We start from the raw sequence: 22,558 nt of genomic DNA on the forward strand, positions 1-22,558 counted from the left end.
AGGCACTCTTTGGAAACTCTCTGGGGCAGTTCTACTCTGTCCTGCAGAGTTGCTATGAGTCGGAATCGGCTGGACAGCAATGGGTTGAGTGGCTCTGGAGGCTGGGGGCATGGGCTCAGGGGTTTCCTAGACATCCTGAACATCTTCCCTATTCTACAGAGCCCTTGTGCTGGCTGCCAGGAGCACCCTGAAAGAGGGGAGCAAGGGAAAGAGAAAGGAGGGAGGCAAGGAAGGAGGGAAGGGGGAAATCAAAGAAGGAAGGAAGGAAAGGAGTCAGGGAGGGGAGAGGAAAGGAAAAGAGGGAGGGAAGGATGAAAGAAGGGAAGAAGAAGGGGAGGGAGGGAGAAAAGGAGGAAAACAAACAAATCCATTGCTATGGAGTGGATTCTGACTCATAGCAATCCTATAGGACAGAGTTGTACTGTCCCATAGATTCGAACTGCCAACCTTTAAGTTAGGAGCCGAGCTCTTAACCGCTGCGCGACCAGGGAAAAAGAAAAGAAAGAAGAAAGGGAGGGAGGAGGGAGGAAGGAACAAATGAAGGAATGGATTGCTCCTCCCCCGCCGCCCCCCTGTAGTGAATCTGAGCCCATTGCCCACAAGGCCACAGAGCTTTTACTTTCACCCATGAAGATGATTTTCCAAGCGACCCTGCCCGGGCCTGCTGCCCATAGCCTGGACAAGGTTCTTTTGCCCCACTGGTTGCATGAGTGTCCTCAGAGGGGGTGGACTCAGGTGGAGAGTGCTTCTCATGACCAACAAAGAAAACAGAGGGGCCCCCGCATTCCTGAGAGCCCTGGAGGGAGAGTCCTTGCCAGCAGCAGACTTATAAAGGCTCCCTGACCAGAGGACTCCCCGTGGGCAGTGGCTTCTACCCCTTCATTCCAGAGGGGGCCAGAAAAATGGCCCTGGTCCTGTGGATCTTCGGTCTGCTGGGCTCTGCCAGCTCAGTGTGGGCCAACATCTTTGGTGAGTTCTGAGCCCCAGGCCATGCGAAGGGATGCTGGGGAGGGAGGGCTCAGGCATGGGTCTCCTATATCCTGCTGGGCTCTGTCCCAGGCCCTTTGAACATTTGTGACCTCATTTTATCCCCACAATGCTTGGAGGTCAGTGATTTGCTTTTTTCCTTTTCAGAAGAAGAGACAGAAGTTCAGAGAGGTGAATTGAATTGCCTAGGTCATAGGACTAGTGGTTGATGGAACTGAGATGGGAAACTAGATCTTCCTAATTCTATTCTATTCTATTCACCCTATCCTCCTCCCCCAACAACTGCCCTTTTAGCAAAGCTTGTTTTTTTTCTCTCCTTACCTACCCCAAGGCTGGGCTCAGCCATGTGAGGTATTTGAGAGGTAGCCAGCCGTGGCAGAAAAATAAAAGTACTTGTGGAGTAAATAAGGATCTAAGTTCTAGCCCTGGCTCAGCCCCTTAGAAGCCCTGTGACTTTGGGCAAAGTTCCAAACCTTGGTTTCCTCATTGGAAAAAAAAGCAAGTGATTGCGATTTCTGAGTAAGATTGTGCAAGTTATGCACGTTCTCAATGGGAAATAAGAGCCACCTGAGTTACTAATGAATTATATCCGTGTTCTGTGAAACCCTGGTGGCTCAGTGGTTAAGTACTACGGCTGCTAACCAAGAGGTCAGCAGTTCCAATCCACCAGGCGTTCCTTGGAAACTCTATGGGGCAGTTCTGCTCTGTCCTATAGCGTCGCTATGAGTCAGAATTGACTCGATGGCAGTGGGTTTTGGTTTGGTTTCCATGCCAGATGGAGGCTTTGTCTATGGGGAGAGCCTTGAGAAATGCAAAACTACTTCCCCAACCTGGGGAAACTAACCCAACAGCAGCCTGGGAGAACATGGAGTCTTGGAGTCAGAGGGCTTGCTTTGAATCCTTCACTTCCCATCTGTGTGTCCCTGGGTGGGTGACTTCCACTGACTGGGTCTTAGTGCCTCAGGGCTAAAATGGAGATATCACCTCTCAGTAGTTTTGAAGACGAAATACGCTAATGTACACACTTGGAAAAATAGAATAGGTGCAAAACTGTAAGTTGAAATGAAATAGTTAATGATGAATGACAACGCTAGCAAGAAAAAACAAATAACAGAATAGCATCTGAGCTTAAGGAGCAACTAACCCTGTGATGGCAAAAACCCAGCCTAGCTTCTTCTCTGACCAACTGCCTCCTTGCAGAATACCAGGTGGACATGCAGCCCCTCCGTCCATGCGAGCTGCAGAGGGAACGGGCTTTCCTGAAGCGAGAGGATTATGTCCCCCAGTGCTCTGAAGATGGCAGCTTCCGGTAAGGCTCCCTCCAGAGCTGTGGGGGCTCAGGGTCCGCAGGCCCTTAAAGAGCATCTCATTCCTGCCACCACTCCCTCACTGGTTACACGATGTGGGGGGTCGCTATTGTTTGGAAGGAAGGTACCGCTGTCATTTGAAGGGTGATTGCCTCTTAATCTCCAAGGCTGACCAGCACTGGAATGGAGCAACTGGTACATCTGGGAGCGAGCCCCCCAACCCCAGGTTCTTACTAGCCTGGACAGATGACAGCCCTTCTTTCCCTGCCAAAGCTTTTACCGTAATTCCTTTAAAAAAGGGAGTGGGGCAAGAAAATGAGTTATACTTCAGGCCTTGTCCTCCTGGTGTCCTGTTAAAAAGACACAGGTGGACGGAAGTGGAGGTCACTGATTTTAGGTTGGTGGTGGCCTCTGCCCAGCCCAGTTCCCCACTCTGGGCCACTCTATTGCCTCCTCCTGGATGGACGAGCCCCCTTTAAAAGGGGTTTTCCTGCTGCCCTAAAGCAAACTTGGGTCCTGGAGCACCATCTTTGTAGAGTGGGGTGACAACCTAAGCCATGCCCCCGTGGGATAGCCAAGAATTCTTGTGATGTCCTTGCAATTTACATGTCCCACGTGGCACCAGGGGACTCCATGTATTAACAAGGGATTCATTGACTGGTGACTGAACTCTGGGAAACGGTGCTTTCCGAACTCCTACACCATCTTATCGGCACTCGTCCTGTGCCTCACAAAAGCCTTACATACTCCCAAGTGCAAAGCAATACTTCCAGCCCAGGCCTTGTGTGGGTTTCGGGGAATTATGGAGTGGCAAGGAAGGAGTTAAGGTGATCTTGCGCCTTTGCCAGCCTTATTTATATACCTCTCTGCACCTTTCTTGGAAACCCTGGTGGCTTAGTGGTTGAGTTCAAAAGGTCAGCAGTTCAAATCCACCAGGTGCTCCTTGGAAACTCTACGGGGCAGTTCGGCAATGATCTCTAAATGGGCTGCACCTCTGGGGTTCCAGCCACTTTCAGTTTCAAACTTGCCCCACGATTCCTCAGGGGGCTTTTGCTCTCTTTACCTGGAACATCTTTTTCCTGCTTATTCCTCCCCCTTTCCTTCCCCCCCAGTATAACTCCTGACCATTCTCAGGGTCCCATTTAACCCCCAGCCTCCATGCTGACCTCACCCTACCCACATGCTCCCTGAGTAACCAAGGCCCAGTTCTCCCCTGGGCCCTGACCTCTGGAAGCCTTCTACCACCCACCACCCCTAGTGCATGGATGAGGGCACCGCCTTTCCCTCCACAGCCCCCCAAACACAAGGGCTCTTGCACATCCATCGGCCCCGGAGCCAACGTCCGCCTGGTGCGCCAAGACAGGGGAAGTGGTGTTTTCCTCTCACAGATCACCATCCCTCCCTGTGTGGATCTCTCTCTCCTCCCTAAGTGAAATGAATTACAGCTTGAAAGAGTGGAACAGAAGACGATGACACAGGTCGGACCCAGCTTGTGGCTGGGGAGCAGGTAACGGTGTCTCACCTAGTGTGTCTTCCGCCCTCAGGACTGTTCAGTGCAGGAAGGACGGCCGGGCCTGTTGGTGTGTGGGTGCTGACGGCAGGGAGGTGCCAGGCAGCAGGCAGCCTGGGCGGCCAGCGTCTTGTAAGTGTGGACAGGGGTGATGGGGGTGGGGGAGGCGTAGGGGCATAAGATGGGACAGGAGGGACCTTGCAAGGGAAGGCCATTTCCAGGGAGGAGTGCTGGGCTGGGGGCTTATAACCAAGCAATGCTCCCTCTGGCTGGCTCCTCCTCTTTGAAGGAGACTCTTCCCTGCCCACAGGGCCCTGATTCCCACAGGACCGCTCTGAAAATCAAACAGGACAAACAATTCGTTTGTTCAGCAAATAGCTATTGAGTCCTTCCATGGGCCAAGCACTGTGCCTGGTAGTGAGAAAGCCTCACTGTCCCAGAAACTAGCAAGCAGTCCTGCAAACACAACATTTTCTCACCTGTGGCCAGAGGTGGTTTGGTTGAAAACTGTCCAGTTAAAATATTATTCCCTCAAGTAGTCAAAAAAACACAGCCCCCCCTTAAAGCATGTCACAGTTAGTCCTGAAACACAGGTCAATTTAAGCCGATCACCTGACAATGGCAAGACTGGATCTAAAAACAAAACTATCGTTTAATGGCTAAAAGCTGTGGCCTGGACACAAAGCCAGATCTATGTGACCAGCATGGCTGGCCTGGGATCGGGCTGGCTCCACACACCCTCCAGATGAATGAACTTGGCACATCACACACCCTCCAGATGAATGAACTTGGCACATCACACACGCTCTCTCAAGTACAGTTCCTCATCTGTATCATGAGGATGAGATCTGGCATCTGGGGGTGTTATGAGGGTTTAAGCACGTGTGGGAGACCACCCATATAGGATCGCTGTGAGTAGGAATTGACTCGACAGCAGTGGGTAGAAGACCAGGGTCCCTGGGTGGCACAAACGGTTTGTGATCAGTTGCCAATCAAACCTACCCAGCAGTGCCACGGAAGAAAGGCCTGGTGATCTGCTCCCATAAAGATTACAGCCAAGAAAACCCTGTGGGTCTCAGCTCTGCTCTAACACGTCGGCTCTCCATGAGTCAGAACTGACTTAATGGCAATGGATTTGGTGTTTTTTTACTTTTTTTTTTTTGGAAGGGAAGGTTCGACAATACTCGGCAAACAGGGATTCAATAAGCAGCCATGATTGTTAATATCACGAATCTTCATACACCTGGCAGAAGACAATTTTATTTCAACTTCACAGATAAGGAAAGTGAGGCCCAGAGCAGTACAGGGTTATACCCACCCCGTACAAACATGCGGAGTAACTCCAGTTCAGAAAAGCCCAGTGCACCCGCACACATGGGCTCCATTCTTGTCCCCCTGTGCACGGCTGTGGCTCAGGGTGCCGAGGGTGCCGGGTCGACGAGTCGACGAAGCAGCACTTCTGAGACGTGCCTGCTCTGACTGCGTCCACACGGGAGCTGGAAGTAAGGCTGGCTTAGAAGCTGGACAGTCTGCACTGGTCCCCTGCCGGCCCCAGCTCTCTCTGGGACCTCGGGCAGGTTATTTCTCTCAGCTGTGATCGTGAATTCTCGGGGCACTGAGATCCCTTGAAGTTTCCCTCCAACGCTTCTCTTTGCACCTAGGTCTGTCCTTCTGTCAGCTGCAGAGACAGCAACTCTTGGTGAGCGGCTACATTAACAGCACGGCCACCTCCTACCTGCCCCAGTGTCAAGACTCGGGGGGCTACACGCCTGTCCAGTGTGACGTGTGGCGGCTGCAGTGCTGGTGTGTGGACGTGGAAGGCACGGAGGTGTACGGGACCCGGCAGCGGGGCAGGCCAGCACGCTGTGAGTGTCGCAGGGCTCCACGCCCCGAGGGGAGGGCAGCTGCGCAAAAGCTGGAGCTTCCAGGACCCCCTGACAAAAGGCAGAGCATCTGGCCCTCAACAGAGAAACCAAAAGCTCTTAAAAAATAATTTTATTGTGGTAAAATATATATAACAACAATTTTTCCATTTTAACCTTTCTTCAATGTACAATTCAGTGGCATTGATTATATTCACCATGTTGTAAAACCATCACCTCTATTTCCAAAAGTTTTTCATCACCCCGAACAGAAACTCAGAACCCCTTCAGCAATGACTCTCCATCCCCCCTCCCCCAGCCCTGGTAACCACTAATAAATGGTTTCTCTATGTATTTGCGTATCCCAGAGGTTTCACGTAAGTGGCAACATACAATATTTGTCTCTTTGTGTCTGACTGACCTCCCTCAGTATAAAGTGTTCAAGGTTCATGTATTGAATGGATATACCACAATTTGTTTATCCATTTGTCTGTTGATGGACACTTGGATTGTTTCACCATTGACTGTTGTGAATAATGTTGTTACAATGAACAATGTTCAAATGTATCTGTTTGAGTCCCTGCTTTCAAGTCTCTCAGGTATATAGCTAGGGATGGAATTGCTGGGTCATATGTTACTGCTGTATCTTGGAGGAAGTACGACCAGCATAGCCAGAATTCTCCTGAGAAGCAAAGATGGCGAGACCTCGTCTCACATACTTTGGACATGTTGTCAGGGAGGATCAGTCCCTGGAGAAGGACATCATGCTCAGTAAAGCAGAGGGTCCAGGAAAAAGAGGAAGACCCTCAATGAGATGGGTTGACACAGTGGCTGCAACAATGGGCTCAAGCATGGCAACGATTGTGAGGATGGTGCAGGACCGGGCCGTGCTTTGTTTTGTTGTGCATAGAGTTGCTATGAGTCTGAACTGACTCGATGGCACCTAATGACATAACAACATGGTACTTCTATATTTAACTTTTTAAGGAACTGCCAAATTGTTTGAAAATGAGAATGTTTTGAATGGTGTTATTACTTCTTATATTTCCATATGGTAGATAGCCAATATTCATTAGCTGATCGTCAGAAGTGTAAGTAGGATTTCAATGGGCATTTGCAAGTCTCCCACTGCAGACTCAGCGATCGTCTGGGTCTTCACCTGTCACAGGTGTGTGTGCGTGTACACATCTTGGCTACACATCTTGACTGCAGAACATGTACTCACTCCTACATAAGAATTTAAGACTTCTTCCTTGAAAACGTTTAGGTCCAAGGAGCTGTGAGATAAGAAACCGTCGCATCCTCCATGGGGTGGGGGACAAGTCGCCCCCCCAGTGCACCCCAGAAGGAGAGTTCATGCCTGTCCAGTGCAAGTTTGTCAACACCACAGACATGATGATTTTTGATCTGGTCCAGAGCTACAACAGGTAAGGGGACCCGGTCAGCCTCTGGGGTTTGCCCATCGCTGGGCCCTCCTCCTTCATGTCTCCTGCCAAAGCCCCTGCTCACTTGGGCGCTGGGGGCTTCAACGTGTGAGACACGTGGCCTCTGAAGAAGGAAGAGACCCCTACTCACCTAGGCTGCTGGTGGCCGTCAGAAGTGCCACAGCACCTTTAACAGAGCAGCCTGGCAACTGCTATCAAAATTAAACACCTGTGTACACCTGACCCAGCGATCCCGTGGAAATAAGAGCGGCAGACAGAGGAGACGTATGTACCAGCATGTCTGCTCTATTAGTGTTCACTGTGGCAAAAAACTGGGAACGAATGACCGATTTTCAAAAGGTGGATGGCTGAATACGTAAGTATCCACCATAAATGTTTATACGGCTGTTTAAAGAACACGTTAGAGGTAGAGCAGTTGACTTGAGGGAATTCCACAATATATTATGGTGATATGGTACAAAGTGCAAGACACAGATAATATGATAGGATTCTATTTGTTTATAAAAGAACAAGCAAGCAAAACCCTTTATGTATGTTTGTGTAGCTCATTTGTCGCAGTCACAGCACTCAGTTATTCCAGTATGGACACAAATGTAATCAGATCATCACATACTTGTATATAAAGGAGGCACAGCTACCTTGGATCGCAGGGCCTATGGAGAAGCAGGAGTGGGGGCAGGGAGATAAGCAGAAAAGTAGTCCCTGGGGGGTGCGAATGGTTAATGTGCTCAGCTGCTAACCAGGGGTTGGAGGTTTGAGTCCACTCAGAGGTGCCTTGGAAGAAAGGCCTGCCATCCTACTTCTGAAAAATCAAGCATTGAAAACCTTACAGAGGACAGGTCTACTCTGACACACATGGGGGTTGCCGTGAGTTCGAGCTGACTCGACGGCAACGGTTGCTTCTACAAAGTGTAGGTAGGATCTTATATACATATATATTTTCGAATGACAGAGATTTATTCATTGAATCAAAAAGAGCCCAAGCAGTATTTGACTCTAAGACACATGTATGGCAGACTTTTGTTTGGGGAAATATGGTAGACTAGATGTATTAAATAATACATCTGGTGCAGACAACCACAGAAGTTGGGTAAAATAGAAAAGCATATTATTAGATATGTTGCCCAGCTGTCAACAACGCAAGGAATTTGCAGAAAAGTGGAAATTCTGCAAGGAAAATCATATTTATCTATTTTGTAAGTTATGTACACTTTTAAATAATTTAAAAGTTTGAAATAATAAATATAAAGAGAGAGATGAGTGATAGCACTCAACCAAATAACCAGGTAGCTTCTAGTTATTTAAATGGCTAACTTGACTATTTTAAAGGACACACCCAGACCTGAGGTATAACTGAAAGGCTCGGAGTAAGAATAAATAATGAAGACTGATGTGAGTTCTCTGGGATGACCTGAGTTTTTGTGTGGCTGGCTTCCAAAACAACCATAGTCTTTTCCTATGTGAGAGAGGAAATTCTCCTGGCTGATGTCGGGAGGGGTCCCAGACTAGCAGCCTGTGAGCAGGACCTATCCCATGGACCTGGTCGGTTTAAGCTGCATCATATTTTAAAAACTGGGATTATTGATTAAGTTGAACACTGTGGAATTTCCATGTTCGTAGGTCAAAAATAGTTGAATATCAGCAATTTCATATGTTCAACCTAATATACAAAAATTCTGAGATCCTTAGAGCAAGGGCGGGAGCTATATACCTTCTCCACAGCATCGGGAAGCTGGGCTTCAGCCTCTGCCGTTTTTGGATGGAGCACACCCCCTACATCTGTGTCCGGTTCCCAGTGTGTCCTTCATCCTCCTGCCTGTTCCTCCCGTTTGTCTGACCTGCTTGGCCCTACAGCATTCGCCTCTGTCATCCTCATTCTGTTGCTGCCATGCTTGGCACAGTGACCTGGGTGACTTACCCACCGTCTTTGAGCCTCAGTTTCCCCATCCGTAAAATGGAGGACAACGCCCTGCTCATCAGATCATAGTGAAGATCTGATGAGACCTCATCTCCCCAAACATTGTGAAAATTGCAAATTATGGTACAATGAACTTTCATGTCTCCCAGTTTCAGAGAACTGAGGTTAGATTTTTTTCTCCCTAAGTCTAGAGAATGGCCTGGCTATGCACCCAAGTGAATTTCCAAATGGCCTGGTACTTGTGGATGTAAACGAATGTCTCAGTTCAAGTTTAACAGAGTACTTCCTATCTACAGGGAATTTTACATCCTTTTACCTACTTTAGAAGCCTGGGGGTGCAGTGGTTAAGGCACTTGACTGCTAACCGAAAGGCCAGCGGTTTGAACTCACCAGCAGCTCCGCGGGAGAAAGATGTGGCAGTCTGCTTCTGTAGAGATTTACAGCCTTGGAAACTATGGGGTTGCTATGACTCTGAATCGATCCAATGGCAATGGGTTTATTTGGGTTTTTGGCTTTACCTCTTTAATATTTACAAAAGTGACTTGATAATTATGGTTTCCAGTATACAAATGAGGAATCTGAAATACAGACAGCCTAAGGAACTCACCCTAGGCAGCATAATTAGGGTGGTTTGGTAAAGTAGAGGGTCAGAAAAAATGAGGGAAACATTCAGTGAGATGGACTGTGCTGGTGGGTGCTAGAGCTCTCTGGCTTCCTTAGTATCCCACACTGCCTCAAATCTCAGGTCCCCTACAGCTCACAGCACAGAGCTTGCACACAGTAGGCCTACAAGCAGTGCTTGCTGAGAAGGTGAATGCATGCTGGAACTTCTTGGTGATTGGCTTGTCGAGGAACAATTACAGCTACTTCCACAAGGGGGCAGTCAAGTTAAATGCAAAGGTTCTGGACTATGCATTCATTGTTTAAAATGAGCAAAAACAATTCGTCCTGAAATGGGATCCTTTCTTTCTTTGCAAGTAAGAATGTCTCAGAGAAAATTCTGGTTTAGGAAGGTCATGGGAAGGGTCAGGTGGCTGGTTACTGGAAGCCGAGATACAGTTAGGCATTTTCTGATACACAGACCTGGCAGCCCCAAACCAGGGACTCCAGTGGGAGCCGTGGAGGCTGAGGAGCCCACGTGCAGAGTCTGCGCTTGGTCTCTTGCCAGCAGCACACAGGGCCGCCAGATAAAACACGGGACACCGGTGACATTTGAATGTAATAAACACTGAATACTTTTTAGTAGGACTTAAAAAAAAAAAAAAATTTTTTTTTTTTTTTTTTTTTTTATGTCACCAGTGGAGCCCTGGTGGCACAGTGGTTAAGAGCTACGGCTGCCAAATGCATCAATAATTCGTAAACCTGAGGTGGGTGTAGGGCGTATCTTAACAACCTTCAGAACTGGACTTTGCGAAGAGTGAATTGGTGGCTGCTCGCTGCCGTCGAGTTGCCTCCAACTCATGGCGACCTGGAGAGTAATAGAAGGAAATATTGCCTGGTCCGGTGCCATCTTCCTGGTCCTGGGTATGTCTGAGCCCGTTGTGGTAGCTGTTGTGTCAACCCGTCTCACTGAGGGTTTCCTGCATCTTAGCTGACCTTCTACGAACCATGCATGTCCTTTTCTAGTGACTGGTCTTTCCTATGATGTGTCCAAGGTAAGCGAGCTAAAGTCTTACCGTCCTCACTTCTAAGGAGCATCCTGGCTGCCTTTCATCCAAGACTGCTTTGTTTGTTCTTCTGGTAGTCCACGATATGTTCAGCGTTCTTTGCCAACACCTGGTGCTGACGGGAGAGGAGGTAGGAGTGGAGAAGAGCAGAGTGGTGCTGGGAAGCGACTCTGTCAGTTAGGAGGCCACTGCACTGGTCCTGCTGAGAGATGATGTTGGCTTGGATTAGGCTAGGTGATGGAGAGGACAGTGCAGGGATGGGGCAGACTTGGAGACATGTTTAGGAGGTAGAATCCACAGAACCTGGTGAAGGGTTAGGTATGGAGCGTGAGGGAGAGGAAGGGTCAAGGATGGCTCCTGCGTGTGGTTTCTAGATGGATGGTAGAGGATGAGTTTGGAAAGGAAGGAGCATGAATTTGGTTTTGGAATATTGAGTCTGAGGGAATTGTTCTTGGAAATCCAAGGAGGGAAGTAGAGTAGGCAGTTGACTTCCTTCCATGGGGCCACAGGAAGGCCGGAAGCCTGTAGGCAGCCCATTTGCCAACCTGCTGTGGGTTCTAACGTGCTGAGTGATGCTTTACACTTGAACATTGCTATAGTGTTTGCCCCTTTGAGATAGGTTCTTTTGTCTCTTAAAGAAGGTCACTGCTAACTACACCTATTTTGCTGGTGGCTTTAAAAAGCCATGTCTACAATTTACTTTTTAATATTCCTATCATTGGACATCAAGGCTGTTTTCGATATTTTGGTAGAAGAGACTACACAATGACAGGCCTATCTGTGCAGATAGCTGCTGCTTCTGCTAACTTACTGTTTTGGGATGTATTTCCAGACACAGCTAGAAACACATTCTGCTTGGAAATGATGTAGTAGATACATAGAGCTTGAAAACATATTTTTCAATGGTGTATACCGCTGAAAAATTTCTCTCTGATTCTTACGTCATTGCATGTGGGAAGAACTCAATATGGCTTTACGTCGCCTTAGCTTCCTAGTACTTCCAACATGGGGAGCCCGGACAATTAGCTGCTATAGTAATTGCCATGTCAGCCAGGACTTAAACGTGCTTTCCTTCAGTACGTGGAAAGGCAGGAGGTCGTATAGAATTTGTTCTTTTTCAACCATGGAACTGTGAAATGTCCTTCTTTCTTAAGGATTTCCTAGGGTAGAATCTGGCTTCCTTTCAAGCTCTTGAAAAGTTTTACAGGACCCTGAAGTCATTTGATCTCCCCAAATGAGATCATATGAGATGTACCATATGTTTATGAAGCAAACTTGGCCTTCAGTCTCTAGAGTTATATTCTGTTAAAGGAACCAGTTAGCACGAAGTTTATTATCTATTTCAGCCTGATCCCAAGACATACGCATGGGCATAAATTGTTCACATACCATGAGTGAAGAAAACAGCTAATTAGTCGGTGACAGCTAAACCAAGCCTTGTTTTTACAAGGACCAGCATAGCTCCTGTCAGGTAAAACCAATTTAGAAATTTGTTTCCTGCAGGAAGCATGGAGCAAATGGAATGAGACACAAAAGCAGACATTCCTTGCCCCAGATGGGGACGTGGCTGTGTGTTTTATTTCCACAGGAAGAGCTGTGGTGACTTGCCTATGGTGAAGCGGTGACCATAAATTGAATTCTCTCTTAGGTTTCCAGATGCATTCGTGACCTTTAGGACCTTCCAGAGCAGGTTCCCCGAGGTGTCCGGGTATTGTCACTGTGCTGACAGTCAAGGGCGGGAACTGGCTGAGACAGGTAAGCATATCTGAGGTCATCTGGGTGGAAGTGGGGTTCACCAGGAGTGACAGCCCCAGTCTCACTACCCCTAAAGCAGAATTAGCAATGTTGGCCTGCTCCCCGTCAGGCTGCTGCGATTGTTGACGAGGACATGGCCTTAGCAAGCTTTCAGCTGTGGCACTTTGAAGGCAACTGCTGCCAGCCCACATGGTGCCTCTGTGCACAGGAGAAAATGGTGCCTCCTGGGCTGCAGAGCTTGGTGAGTGGAGCACAGGGTGGATTTCAGTCTCCTCTCACTCTCTCAGCAGTGCTCTTTTGAGCTGTGAACAACCTGCACAGTCATACCAAGCAGCCCTGACTTTGGAAACAAAGTATTACGCAGACAGGATGCACAATGACGCCGGCGAGGGCTCTGTCCCTTGTAGTAACTGTTTGCCTAGAGAAGTCAGGACTTCCTTTTTGGAATGAACCACCCCCTCCCCGCCCCGAAACACCTGCTGTCTCTGCTCAGGTTTGGAGCTGTTACTGGATGAGATTTACGACACCATTTTTGCCGGCCTGGACCTGGCTTCCACCTTTGCTGAAACCACCCTGTACCGGATATTGCAGAGACGGTTCCTAGCCGTCCAATTAGTCATCTCCGGCAGATTCCGATGTAAGTAGTAAGCGTGTTTCTGCTAGAAGGAAACCACTTGGGTCTTAAAGTCACTGCAGGCTCTGTGGCTGTTCCAACGAGAGTGAAGGGATTTTAAAGAATGTTAATAGCACGCAGCTGTAAACTCATCAAGCGTTGTTTACTCACTGTCTTCTTTACTGCGCGGATTTATCATAGGCCCCACAAAATGTGAAGTGGAGCAGTTTACAGCAACCAGCTTTGGCCACCCCTACATTCCAACCTGCAGCCGAAATGGGGACTACCAGCCAGTGCAGTGCCAAAGGGAAGGGCCATGCTGGTGTGTGGACGCCCAAGGAAAGGCGATCCAGGGGACTCAGCGGCAAGTGGGGCTGCCATCTTGTGGTGGGTTCCTCTCAAGCACTTCCTCTTGGGTCTTGTCAGGTCATATTGCCTTAACTATTTCTCCAGACCAGCCTCTCCAGAACTCCCAACCCATTAACTCAACTGCCTCCTGAGCGTGCCCCATAGACAGACCTTCGACCTCAACATGATTAAACCCCAGTTTGTCATCATTCACTCCCAACATGCTTCTCATCCTGTGTCAGACATAGTTGCTTCCTCAGGGAGCTCAAGGGATACTACGAGGAGGTGAAACAAAAGAGAACGAGAGTTTGCAGGTGCTATGAGAAAAGTGAGTACAGGCAACTAAAGCCAGGAGGGTTTAATTCTGTCTTAGAGCCTGTGTGAGGAAGAGACATTTAGGAAGGCTTCATGGAAGAGGTGACGCTAGACCAGAGTCATCTAAAATAAAGATATTTCCTGCAGGAGGAAAGTAAGAGAAGGTGTTCCCTGTAGAGCAGAATGAGCAAAATGGTAAAGACACAAACTATATGCACTGGTATGCTAATGGTCACTCTGAATCTGCAAGAAGAATAGAGAAAAAAAAGAAGTTGTTGGAGTATGGTGGGTGGTGCTCTGAAAATTATGACTGGGGAGAGACAGGAGTGAGACATGGAGATCTTGCACATCAAAACAAAGGCTTGGGGGCTTCATCCTGGAGAGCAGGTGTGGATGTGGAGAGATTATGCTAGAGAGTGCCATGATGGGTTTTGTGTGTAAGAAAGATCCTCTTGGAATGTTGGAGGAGAGATTGAAAAGAGCTTGTTGTTGTTAGGTGCTGTCGAGTCAGTTCCAACTCATAGTGACCCCATGTACTACAGAACGAAACATTGCCCAGTCTGGTCCTGTGCCATCCTCACAATCATTGCTACGTTTGAGCTCACTGTTGCAGCTACTGTGTCAATTCAGGGTCTTTCTCTTTTTGTTGACCCTCTACTTTACCAGGTATGATGTCCTTCTCCAGGAATAGTTCCCTCCTGATAACATGTCTAAAGTAAGCAAAACAAAGTCTCTCCATCCTCGGTTCTAAGGAGCATTCTGGCTGTACTTCTTCCAAGATAGATTTGTTTGTTCTTCAGGCAGTCTGTGGTGTATTCAATATTCTTTGCCAGCACCATAATTCAAAGAAGCATTAGTCTGGGGGAAATGGGACCCATTAGAATGTCACTGCATTGTCCAGAAGAGAGACGATGGGAACCACACTAAAGTAGACAGTGGGTTGGGGAGAAGGGCGTGGACAGGGGAATGTCACCAGGTATTCCAATAAGACTCTGTTCCATCCTGCCAGTAAGATTCTGGAGGATGTTAGCGATGAAGGAGGAATCTCAGAGCGCTCACACGCTGCTAACTTAGTTGACCTGGGTGGAGTCAGCAAGATTTGAAACAGTGAAGGTGAACTGCACACCTTTTTATAGTGCCAAAATAGACATGTATGAATGTTCACTCGATAATTCTTGTTAAATCATTCGATTTCTCCAACTTGATCTTTTGAATACTCTGCATGGTGTTTGGAATATTCAGTCTGCTAAATGTTAAGATGTAGACAAAGAAAATGCTGAGGTCCCACCTGTTTATAATCATCTCGCAGATTTAATAGGATAATATCAATTCTATTAAAACCTAGAGAATGTGTCTTCCAGTTTCTAGGTGGAAATGAAGAACTTTGCTTTTGCAAATTAAAAACAATAGTTCTTCCAAATGAGAGGTCGTATATTCTTTTTCTGGTAGTATCGGTCCTACTTCAGTGAATACACATGTCACATGGAAGCAATGCCTGAATTCCTTTGACTTGGTAACACCACATAAGAAATGGATGGAAGAAATATGCTCTTAATTTGGAAAGGGAATGAGCAAAGCAGTGAACTTTATTTCTTCCATACCTTCCTATCACACCCATTAAAGGAAGCCATGGCCTTGCTGAGGGATGTGTTATGTGTTATGTATTCTTATGTTGCCAGTCTTCTCCCCTCCACCCAGACCACATGTTCCAGTTTTTCTGTTGCCTGGTTACAAAGGGAAATTGGCTGTCTCCCTTTTTGGCATCCATGTGAACACAAAGGAAAGAATTACTTAAAAAGTGTAGAGGGAGGCTGGTTGAAAAGGTTCCTTAAGATTTGCAATTTAATGGAGAAAAAATGGAGCTACCTTACTTCCACCTAAGAGACTGAGACAGCTACTTAGCGTTTGGATTTTATTGTTATTATTTTCATGGTGATTATCTAGAATTTTCAGTTAGCGAGGCGTGTCTGCCTGGACTTGCTCAGTTGATCACTGTTTAACTAGCAATTTCAAGGAAAGGTCAAGAAGCCTAGAAGAATGATGTTTGCTGGGTGGACATTATTGATTTTTATGAGAAATACTAATAGTATTTAAAGTATGGTTCTGGTCCTCTAAAACCTCTAGACTAACTATAAACTAGTTAATCTACAAAGAGCCGTGGTGGTGCAATGGTTAAGAGCTTGGCTGCTAACTCATAGTTCAGCAATTTGAACCCACTAGCTGCACTGTGGGAGAAAAGACCTAGTGATCTGCTCCTGTAAAGGTTACAGCCTAGGAAACCCTACCAGGCAGTTCTACTCCATCCTTTAGGGTCATTATAAGTCAGGATTGACTCAACAGCACAAAACAACAACAGAGCTTTAAAATCCATTAAGATTTCCAAGAAGAGAATGCTAGAAAACAGTGTTTCACTAATTACATCTAGGAACCTATTAGTGAATGTGGTCCCTGGGTGCTACAAGCGGTTAAGTGCTCCACTGCTAGATGAAAGTTTGGTGGTTTGAGTCCACCGAGAGGTCCCTTGGAAGAAAGTCCTGGCAATCTCCTTTTAAAAGATCATAGCCATTGAAAACCCAGTGGAGCACATGGGGTTTCCATGAGTTGGCAGCTGTTTGTTTGTTTTTTTTTTTAATGGTCAGATTTTCAGAAAGTGGGGAAGCTTTCAGTGTCTATGACCCTTGATTTAGAAGGGGGCCACCTCTAGTGGAAGTGAAAGAAAGGTAGCCATGCCAGCTGGAAGATTTACTCCCCAAAATGGCTGTCACAGATATGGCTCAGAGGGACAGGAAAAAGGAAAAGGAAAGAACAGAGGCACAAAATGTAGGTGTTCTTGATAGACTCTTGGCATCTTTCTACAAGAAAGATCAGAGGGGTAGTCTCATGTTCACTTGTGACATTAACACCATTTCTCCCGTTTGCTTTGTCTCCACACAGCTGAGGACAAATCCTGCACCTCAGAAAGACGGCAGGCCTTGTCCAGACTCTACTTTGGGCCCTCTGGCCACTTCAGCCAGCACAATTTGTTCTTTTCTCCTGAGGAAAGGCAGGCCTCTCAGAGAGTGGCCAGATTCTCCTCATCCTGCCCACCTCTGTTCAGGGAGCTGTTTGTTGACTCTGGCCTTCTCCGCCCCATGGTAGAGGGGCAGGATAAACAGTTTCCCGCCTCACAAAGTCTTCTCAAAGAAGCCATCAGAGCAATTTTCCCCACCAGAGAGCTGGCTCGTCTTGCCCTTCGGTTTACCATGGACCCCAAGCGACTCCAGCAAAACCTATTTGGAGGGAAATTTTTGGTGAATGTTGGCCGGTTTAATGTGTCTGGAGCCCTTGGAACAAGAGGCACGTTTAACTTCGGTCAGTTTTTCCAGCAACTTGGCCTCCCAGCCTTCAAGAAGGGAGAGGAATTCATGGATGTAGCCAAGCAGTTCTCTGTGGGACCTGATGCAAACCTTGCCACGAAAACCCCTAATGCCTCTGAGGAGGCTATGAATCTGCCACTCGTGGGCAGCTTTGGCTTCAAAATTAACTTACAGGAGAACCAAAATGCTCTGAATTTCCTTGCTTCTTTCCTGGAACTTCCAGAATTCCTTCTCTTCTTGCAGCATGCTATTTCCGTGCCAGAGGATGTAGCCCAGGATTTAGGGGACGTGGTGGAAATGGTGCTCAATTCCCAGGACTGTGAGCAGCCATCCACAAAGCTTTTTGTCCCATCATGCACAGCAGAAGGGAGCTACGAGAATGTCCAGTGCTCTGCCGGGGAGTGCTGGTGTGTGGATTCCCAGGGCAAAGAACTTTTTGGCTCGAGAGTTAGAGGTGGACAACCCAGGTGCCCCACGGAGTGTGAAAAGCAAAGGGCACAAATGCAAAGCCTCATGGGTAGCCAGCCCGCTGGGTCCAGCTTATTTGTCCCTTCTTGTACCAGCGAGGGGCATTTCCTACCTGTCCAATGCTCCAACTCAGAGTGCTACTGTGTGGACGCTGAGGGTCAGGCTATCCCTGGAACTCGAAGTATAACAGGAGAACTCAAACAGTGTAAGTCCAGTGGATATTCAACCTATGCTATTGTTGTTTGTTGCTGTCAAGTTGATTCCAACTCATGGTGACCCCATGTGTGCAGAGTAGAATTACTCCATAGAGTTTCCAAGGTTGGAAACAGATCGACAGACCTGTCTTCCAAGTTGCCTCTAGGTGGGTTTGAACCACCAACCTTTTGGCTAGTAGTTGAGTCCTTAACCATTTATGCCAACCAGGTACTCCATTCAATCTATAGGCTCTCCATTCCCTCTTCAGTTCCTGACACAAAGCAGTATAGAAGGAAGAATCCACTCACGGCTAAAGCCCAAACTTCAGCTAATGGCAAATCGGATGATTAATTTAAAAAATATCCAAAAAAATTCTGGCTGATGTTGACCATTCCAATGAGTGACAGAGAGATTTGTCTGGCCTTCAGGACTTGCCACCTCCACTTCTGCGGTGCTGACACCAGCTACTTTCAGTGGTGCCGAGTTAGTGGCGGGTGCTGTCTGTCTAGACACGATTTACAAATTTAAATTTCATGGCACCTCTATGCCTGAGTGACGTTTCAGAGGGAGTTTGGACAGTTATGTTGCTCCATCACGGTCTTTTGGGGTTACTAAACTGCTTAGCCTTGGTGGTGCAGTGGTTAAGAGCTACAGCTGCTAACCAAAATGTTGGCAGTTCAAATCTACCAGCCACTCCTTTGAGAACCTACCAGGCAGTTCTACTCTGTTCTATAGCGTCACTATGAGTCAGAATCAAATTGACGGCAATGAGTTTGGATTTTTTTGGTAAACTGCTTAAAGAGGAGCCCCAGTGGCACAGTGGTTAAAGCTCTCAGCTGCTAACCAAAAGGCCAATGGTTCGAATCCACCAGCAGCTCCATAGGAGAAAGATGTGGCAGTCTGCTTCCGTAAAGATTACAGCCTTAGAAATCCTATGGGGAAGTTCTACTCTGGCCTATAGGGTCATATGAATTTGTAAAGATTACGGCCTTGGAAACCCTACAGGGCAGTTCTACTCTGTTCTAGAGGGCCACTGTGAGTTGGAATTGGTTTGATGGCAATGGTTTTTAAACGGCTTAAACTGACACACCTGCTCATCATTTCTCCCAGGCCCCACGCGCTGTCAGTTACAGGCAGAGCAAGCTTTCCTGGGGACAGTGCAGGCCCTGCTCTCCAATTCCAGCCTACCACCTGCTCTCTCCAGCATCTACATCCCACAGTGCAGTGCTGATGGGCAATGGAGACACGTACAATGCGATGGGCCTCCCGAGCAGGCCTTTGAGTGGTACCAACGGTGGGCAGCTCAGAACAACAGTGGCCAGGAGCTGACCCCTGCTGAGTTGCTAAAGAGGATCATGAGCTATAGAGAAGTGGCTTCCAAAAGCTTCCGCCTCTTTATCCAAAGTCTGTATGAGGCTGGCCAACAAGATGTCTTCCCAGGGCTGGCAAGATACTCTGCTTTCCAAGACGTCCCACAGGCAGTCCTGGAAGGCAACCTGACCCAGCCTGGAGAGAACATCCTCCTGGAGCCCTACCTCTTTTGGCAGATCCTAAATGGCCAGCTCAGCCGGTACCCAGGGCCCTACTCAGATTTCAGCGCTCCTTTGGCACACTTTGACCTTCGAAGCTGCTGGTGTGTGGATGGGGCCGGTCATGAACTGGAAGGCACTCAGGCTGAGCCAAGCAAGGTTCCAGCATGTGAGTAAACTTATGTGCAGAACGGAATTTTTTCTTGAGGATGTCTGGCTGGATGGTATGGAGTGTCAAAGCTGGAATTGAGTTTAGGGTTGGCCAGGTGCATGCCTTCATTATCTGGATGAGTAAATTGAGGTTCTTAGAGGGGAAGTGACTTCCCCAGGTCTACAAAGCGTTGGCAAAGTTAACGTGGTTCACTCTAGAAATTTTCATGTAATTATTTAAATTAACACTTCGAATTTGTATTAGCTATCCTGTGTGTGCAAGGCATTATCTTAGCCCCATGAAGGCTACAGAGGTGACGATGATCTGACCCTTGCCCTCTTACGGCTAATACTTTAGAAATCTCTCATGGGTTAGGTGGAGCCCTTGCTGCAAAGTGGTTAAGAGCTTGGCTGCTAACCAAGAGGTCAGCAGTTCAAATCCACCAGATTTCTTTGGAAACCCTATGGGGCAGTTCTACTCTGTCAGAATCAACTCGATGGCAGTGGGTTGGGGTTTGGGTTTTCACAAGTTAGGTACACCATTTCATTAACCAGCGAGTATCATGGGGGCTCTTCTGCTTGCACAGGGCACTGCTTTGTGTGTGGGGCATCAGGAAGTGCTCCTGCCTTCAAAGTGCCTTTAATTGACTTGAGGGGTTGAATTAAGGGACTCATTGGAGGGCCACTCAAGGAGGTCTGTAAGTTCAGCTTTGGGGCACATAGACACAGATGTGTGGCTACATGGAAGGACACTGACTCTATGTGTCTTAGATGAAAACACCTGATTACCAAGTTGTCATGGCAGCAGCTTGGCAGCACAGCCAGACGGATCACACACTGTTACCCCTCTGAGTAGCAGTACATTATAGCACAGCTACACAGTGGGCACCGAAACCCCTTGGCCCATTCTTAGCAGTGTTTAACGTTGTCTGAATGTCTCTGGATAATGTTTAATTAATCATATTATTGTGACATTAGCCAAAGTTTTGGCAGCAACTGGATCTCTAGAATGTTGAGCGACATGTGATAAGAACAGAAGTACCCAGGGCGTTTGAATGCTGGGAGATTTAACACTGGTAGGATTCTCCGTTAACACGTCCGGTTCTAGCAGTGGACTGACCCTCAAAGTCCCCAGCTCGATGCCCACGTGGCCATTACATAATAAGCCTTTTTTTGTGTGAGACCTGTGGAATCACAGCCATACCTTAGGGTCATGTCTCGTACCCTGGGGCACTCCCATAAATTTCGATGCTCTATGACTGAATTTGGTCCTTCTGTACACAATTCAAGAAGCCTGGCTGGTAATACCAAAAGGCCTTAGTCACTTTAGTGACTAGTCTCAGTGACCTTGGCCTGAATGCTGGGCAGAGCATTAGAAGTAGGCTTCAGATAGTATTGGCTGTCCCACTGAATGATGACAGGCTGTGCAGAGTAGGTGACCAGGGTGTACAAAACCATTCATTGGAGGGCAAACATTAGAACTTCTATCTGTATCTAGTATTCTGTCTCTTCCTTTTAAATTCCTATTTCTGTTGTTGGTGCTCGAACAGCTGAAAAAAATGAACCTAGTGTATTTCCATGGTAGGACATGTACAAACAAAGAAATACGCGTACTTTGGGGCTGCATACTCAAAGCCTTTTGTTGACAGGGGTGTACAATCAGGAGGGTTTGGTGACCATTGGGTCAGAGCCTCGACACTCGAAGCATGGCCTAGCTGCACCAGCATCGCCTGGGAGCTTGTCAGAAATTTAGACTCTTGGGCCCAAAGTGCTGAATCAAAATCTGTAGTTCCACAGGATCCCCTTGTTATCCTTACACACCCTACAGTTTCTGAAGCAGTGGCTTAGAGGACCGAGCTTAGCTGGCTTGAATCCTGGTTCTGTCCCTACTACTGTGTGAGATAGCTGAGGGAAATCTCTGCATCTTAGTTTCACCTATGAAACCTGAGTTATAATAACTACCTCAAAGGATTGTTGTGAGAATTATGTAAAGTGATAAATACAAGGTGTCAGCCTTGGTATGTAGAAAATACTTAATAAATGATAGCAGGATTAATATGGCCACTGGTGGCACAGTGGTTAAAGTGCTTGGCTGCTAACTGAAAGGTCAGCACTTTGAACCCACCATTTCCATAGGAGTAAGATGTGGCAGCCTGCTCCCATAAAGACTATAGCCTTGGAAACCCTGTGGAGCAGCTCTACTCTGTCCTATAGGGTTGCTATGAGTCAGAATAGACTCAATGGCAATAGAGATTAATGCAACAGAGTAAGTGATGGAAGTGACCAGTGGCTGCCTCCATGTATACAGGTGTTCAGGGATGACGGATGTCTTGGTTACCTAGTGCCATAACGAAAAATCCCACAAGCGGGTTTACTTTAAAGAGCAGAATCTATTGTCTCACAGTTGTGGGGACGCATGCACTCGGGCCCAGGGACTATCCCCGGTGAGCGAATCCACCTGTAATATTGTTCTTCCCTTAGGCCCTGGCCCCTGTGAGGAAGTGAAGCTTCGTGTCCTGCAGTTCATTAAGGAAGCAGAGGAAATCGTCTTGGCTTCCAACAGTTCTCAGTTCCCTCTGGCAGACAGCTTTCTAGCCGCCAAGGGAATCCGGCTGACCAATGAGGAGCTCTCCCTTCCTGGGCCCTTCTCATCCCGGGAGACAATCGCTGAGAAGTTTCTGAGGGGAAGTGACTATGCCCTTCGCTTGGCGGCCCAGTCCAGTGAGTACTGTACTTCAGCGCCTTGTTCCGTGTCTTTGGGGAAGCGAAAAGTTGGATTAGTCTCCTTGGTTTCTCCAGGCGATGAGTCTTGAGATGCCAGTCAAAGCTGGAGTGGCGTCCAGGATTGCCTCCTGTGCAGGGAGCACACCTCCCCACCTGAACAACCAAAACCAAACCTATCACCATCTAGTGGATTCCGACTCATAGAGACCCTAAAGGACAGAGTAGAACTGCCCCATAGGGTTTCCAAGGAGCACCTGGTGGATTTGAACTACTGACCTTTTGCTTAGCAGCCATAGCACTTACCCACTATGCCATCAGGGTTTCCCACCTCCCTACAAGTCTCCCAAATCTCCCAGCAAAGCTGCACGGAGGCAGCGCTTGGCCTTTGTATCACAGGTAGACGATGCCC

The 22,558-nt window shown here is 47.6% G+C and overlaps 1 protein-coding gene across 1 annotated transcript; it reads left to right on the forward strand.

The window, feature by feature from the left end:
• Positions 1 to 902: 902 nt before the first annotated feature.
• TG (thyroglobulin) lies at positions 903 to 22,238 on the forward strand. Its single transcript, XM_064267673.1, has 11 exons — positions 903 to 969; positions 2,188 to 2,296; positions 3,839 to 3,936; positions 5,466 to 5,669; positions 6,934 to 7,093; positions 12,345 to 12,451; positions 12,945 to 13,088; positions 13,266 to 13,451; positions 16,662 to 17,756; positions 18,857 to 19,444; positions 21,907 to 22,238. Exons 1-11 carry the CDS (start codon positions 903 to 905, stop codon positions 22,236 to 22,238), a joined length of 3,090 nt encoding a protein of 1,029 aa, XP_064123743.1.
• Positions 22,239 to 22,558: the final 320 nt, after the last annotated feature.

Source organism: Loxodonta africana, chromosome 14 (assembly GCF_030014295.1).
Source record: "Loxodonta africana isolate mLoxAfr1 chromosome 14, mLoxAfr1.hap2, whole genome shotgun sequence".
Classification (NCBI taxonomy): domain Eukaryota; kingdom Metazoa; phylum Chordata; class Mammalia; order Proboscidea; family Elephantidae; genus Loxodonta; species Loxodonta africana.

What these genes read in the sequence shown, in the direction of transcription:
- TG (XM_064267673.1), top strand. Translation starts at nt 903, where the DNA reads ATGGCCCTGGTCCTGTGGATCTTCGGTCTGCTGGGCTCTGCCAGCTCA. An exon ending in GCCTGGGCGGCCAGCGTCTT is followed by an intron (nt 3,937 to 5,465) that starts GTAAGTGTGGAC and finishes CTTTGCACCTAG; the next exon opens with GTCTGTCCTTCTGTCAGCTG. An exon ending in GCGGGGCAGGCCAGCACGCT is followed by an intron (nt 5,670 to 6,933) that starts GTGAGTGTCGCA and finishes GAAAACGTTTAG; the next exon opens with GTCCAAGGAGCTGTGAGATA.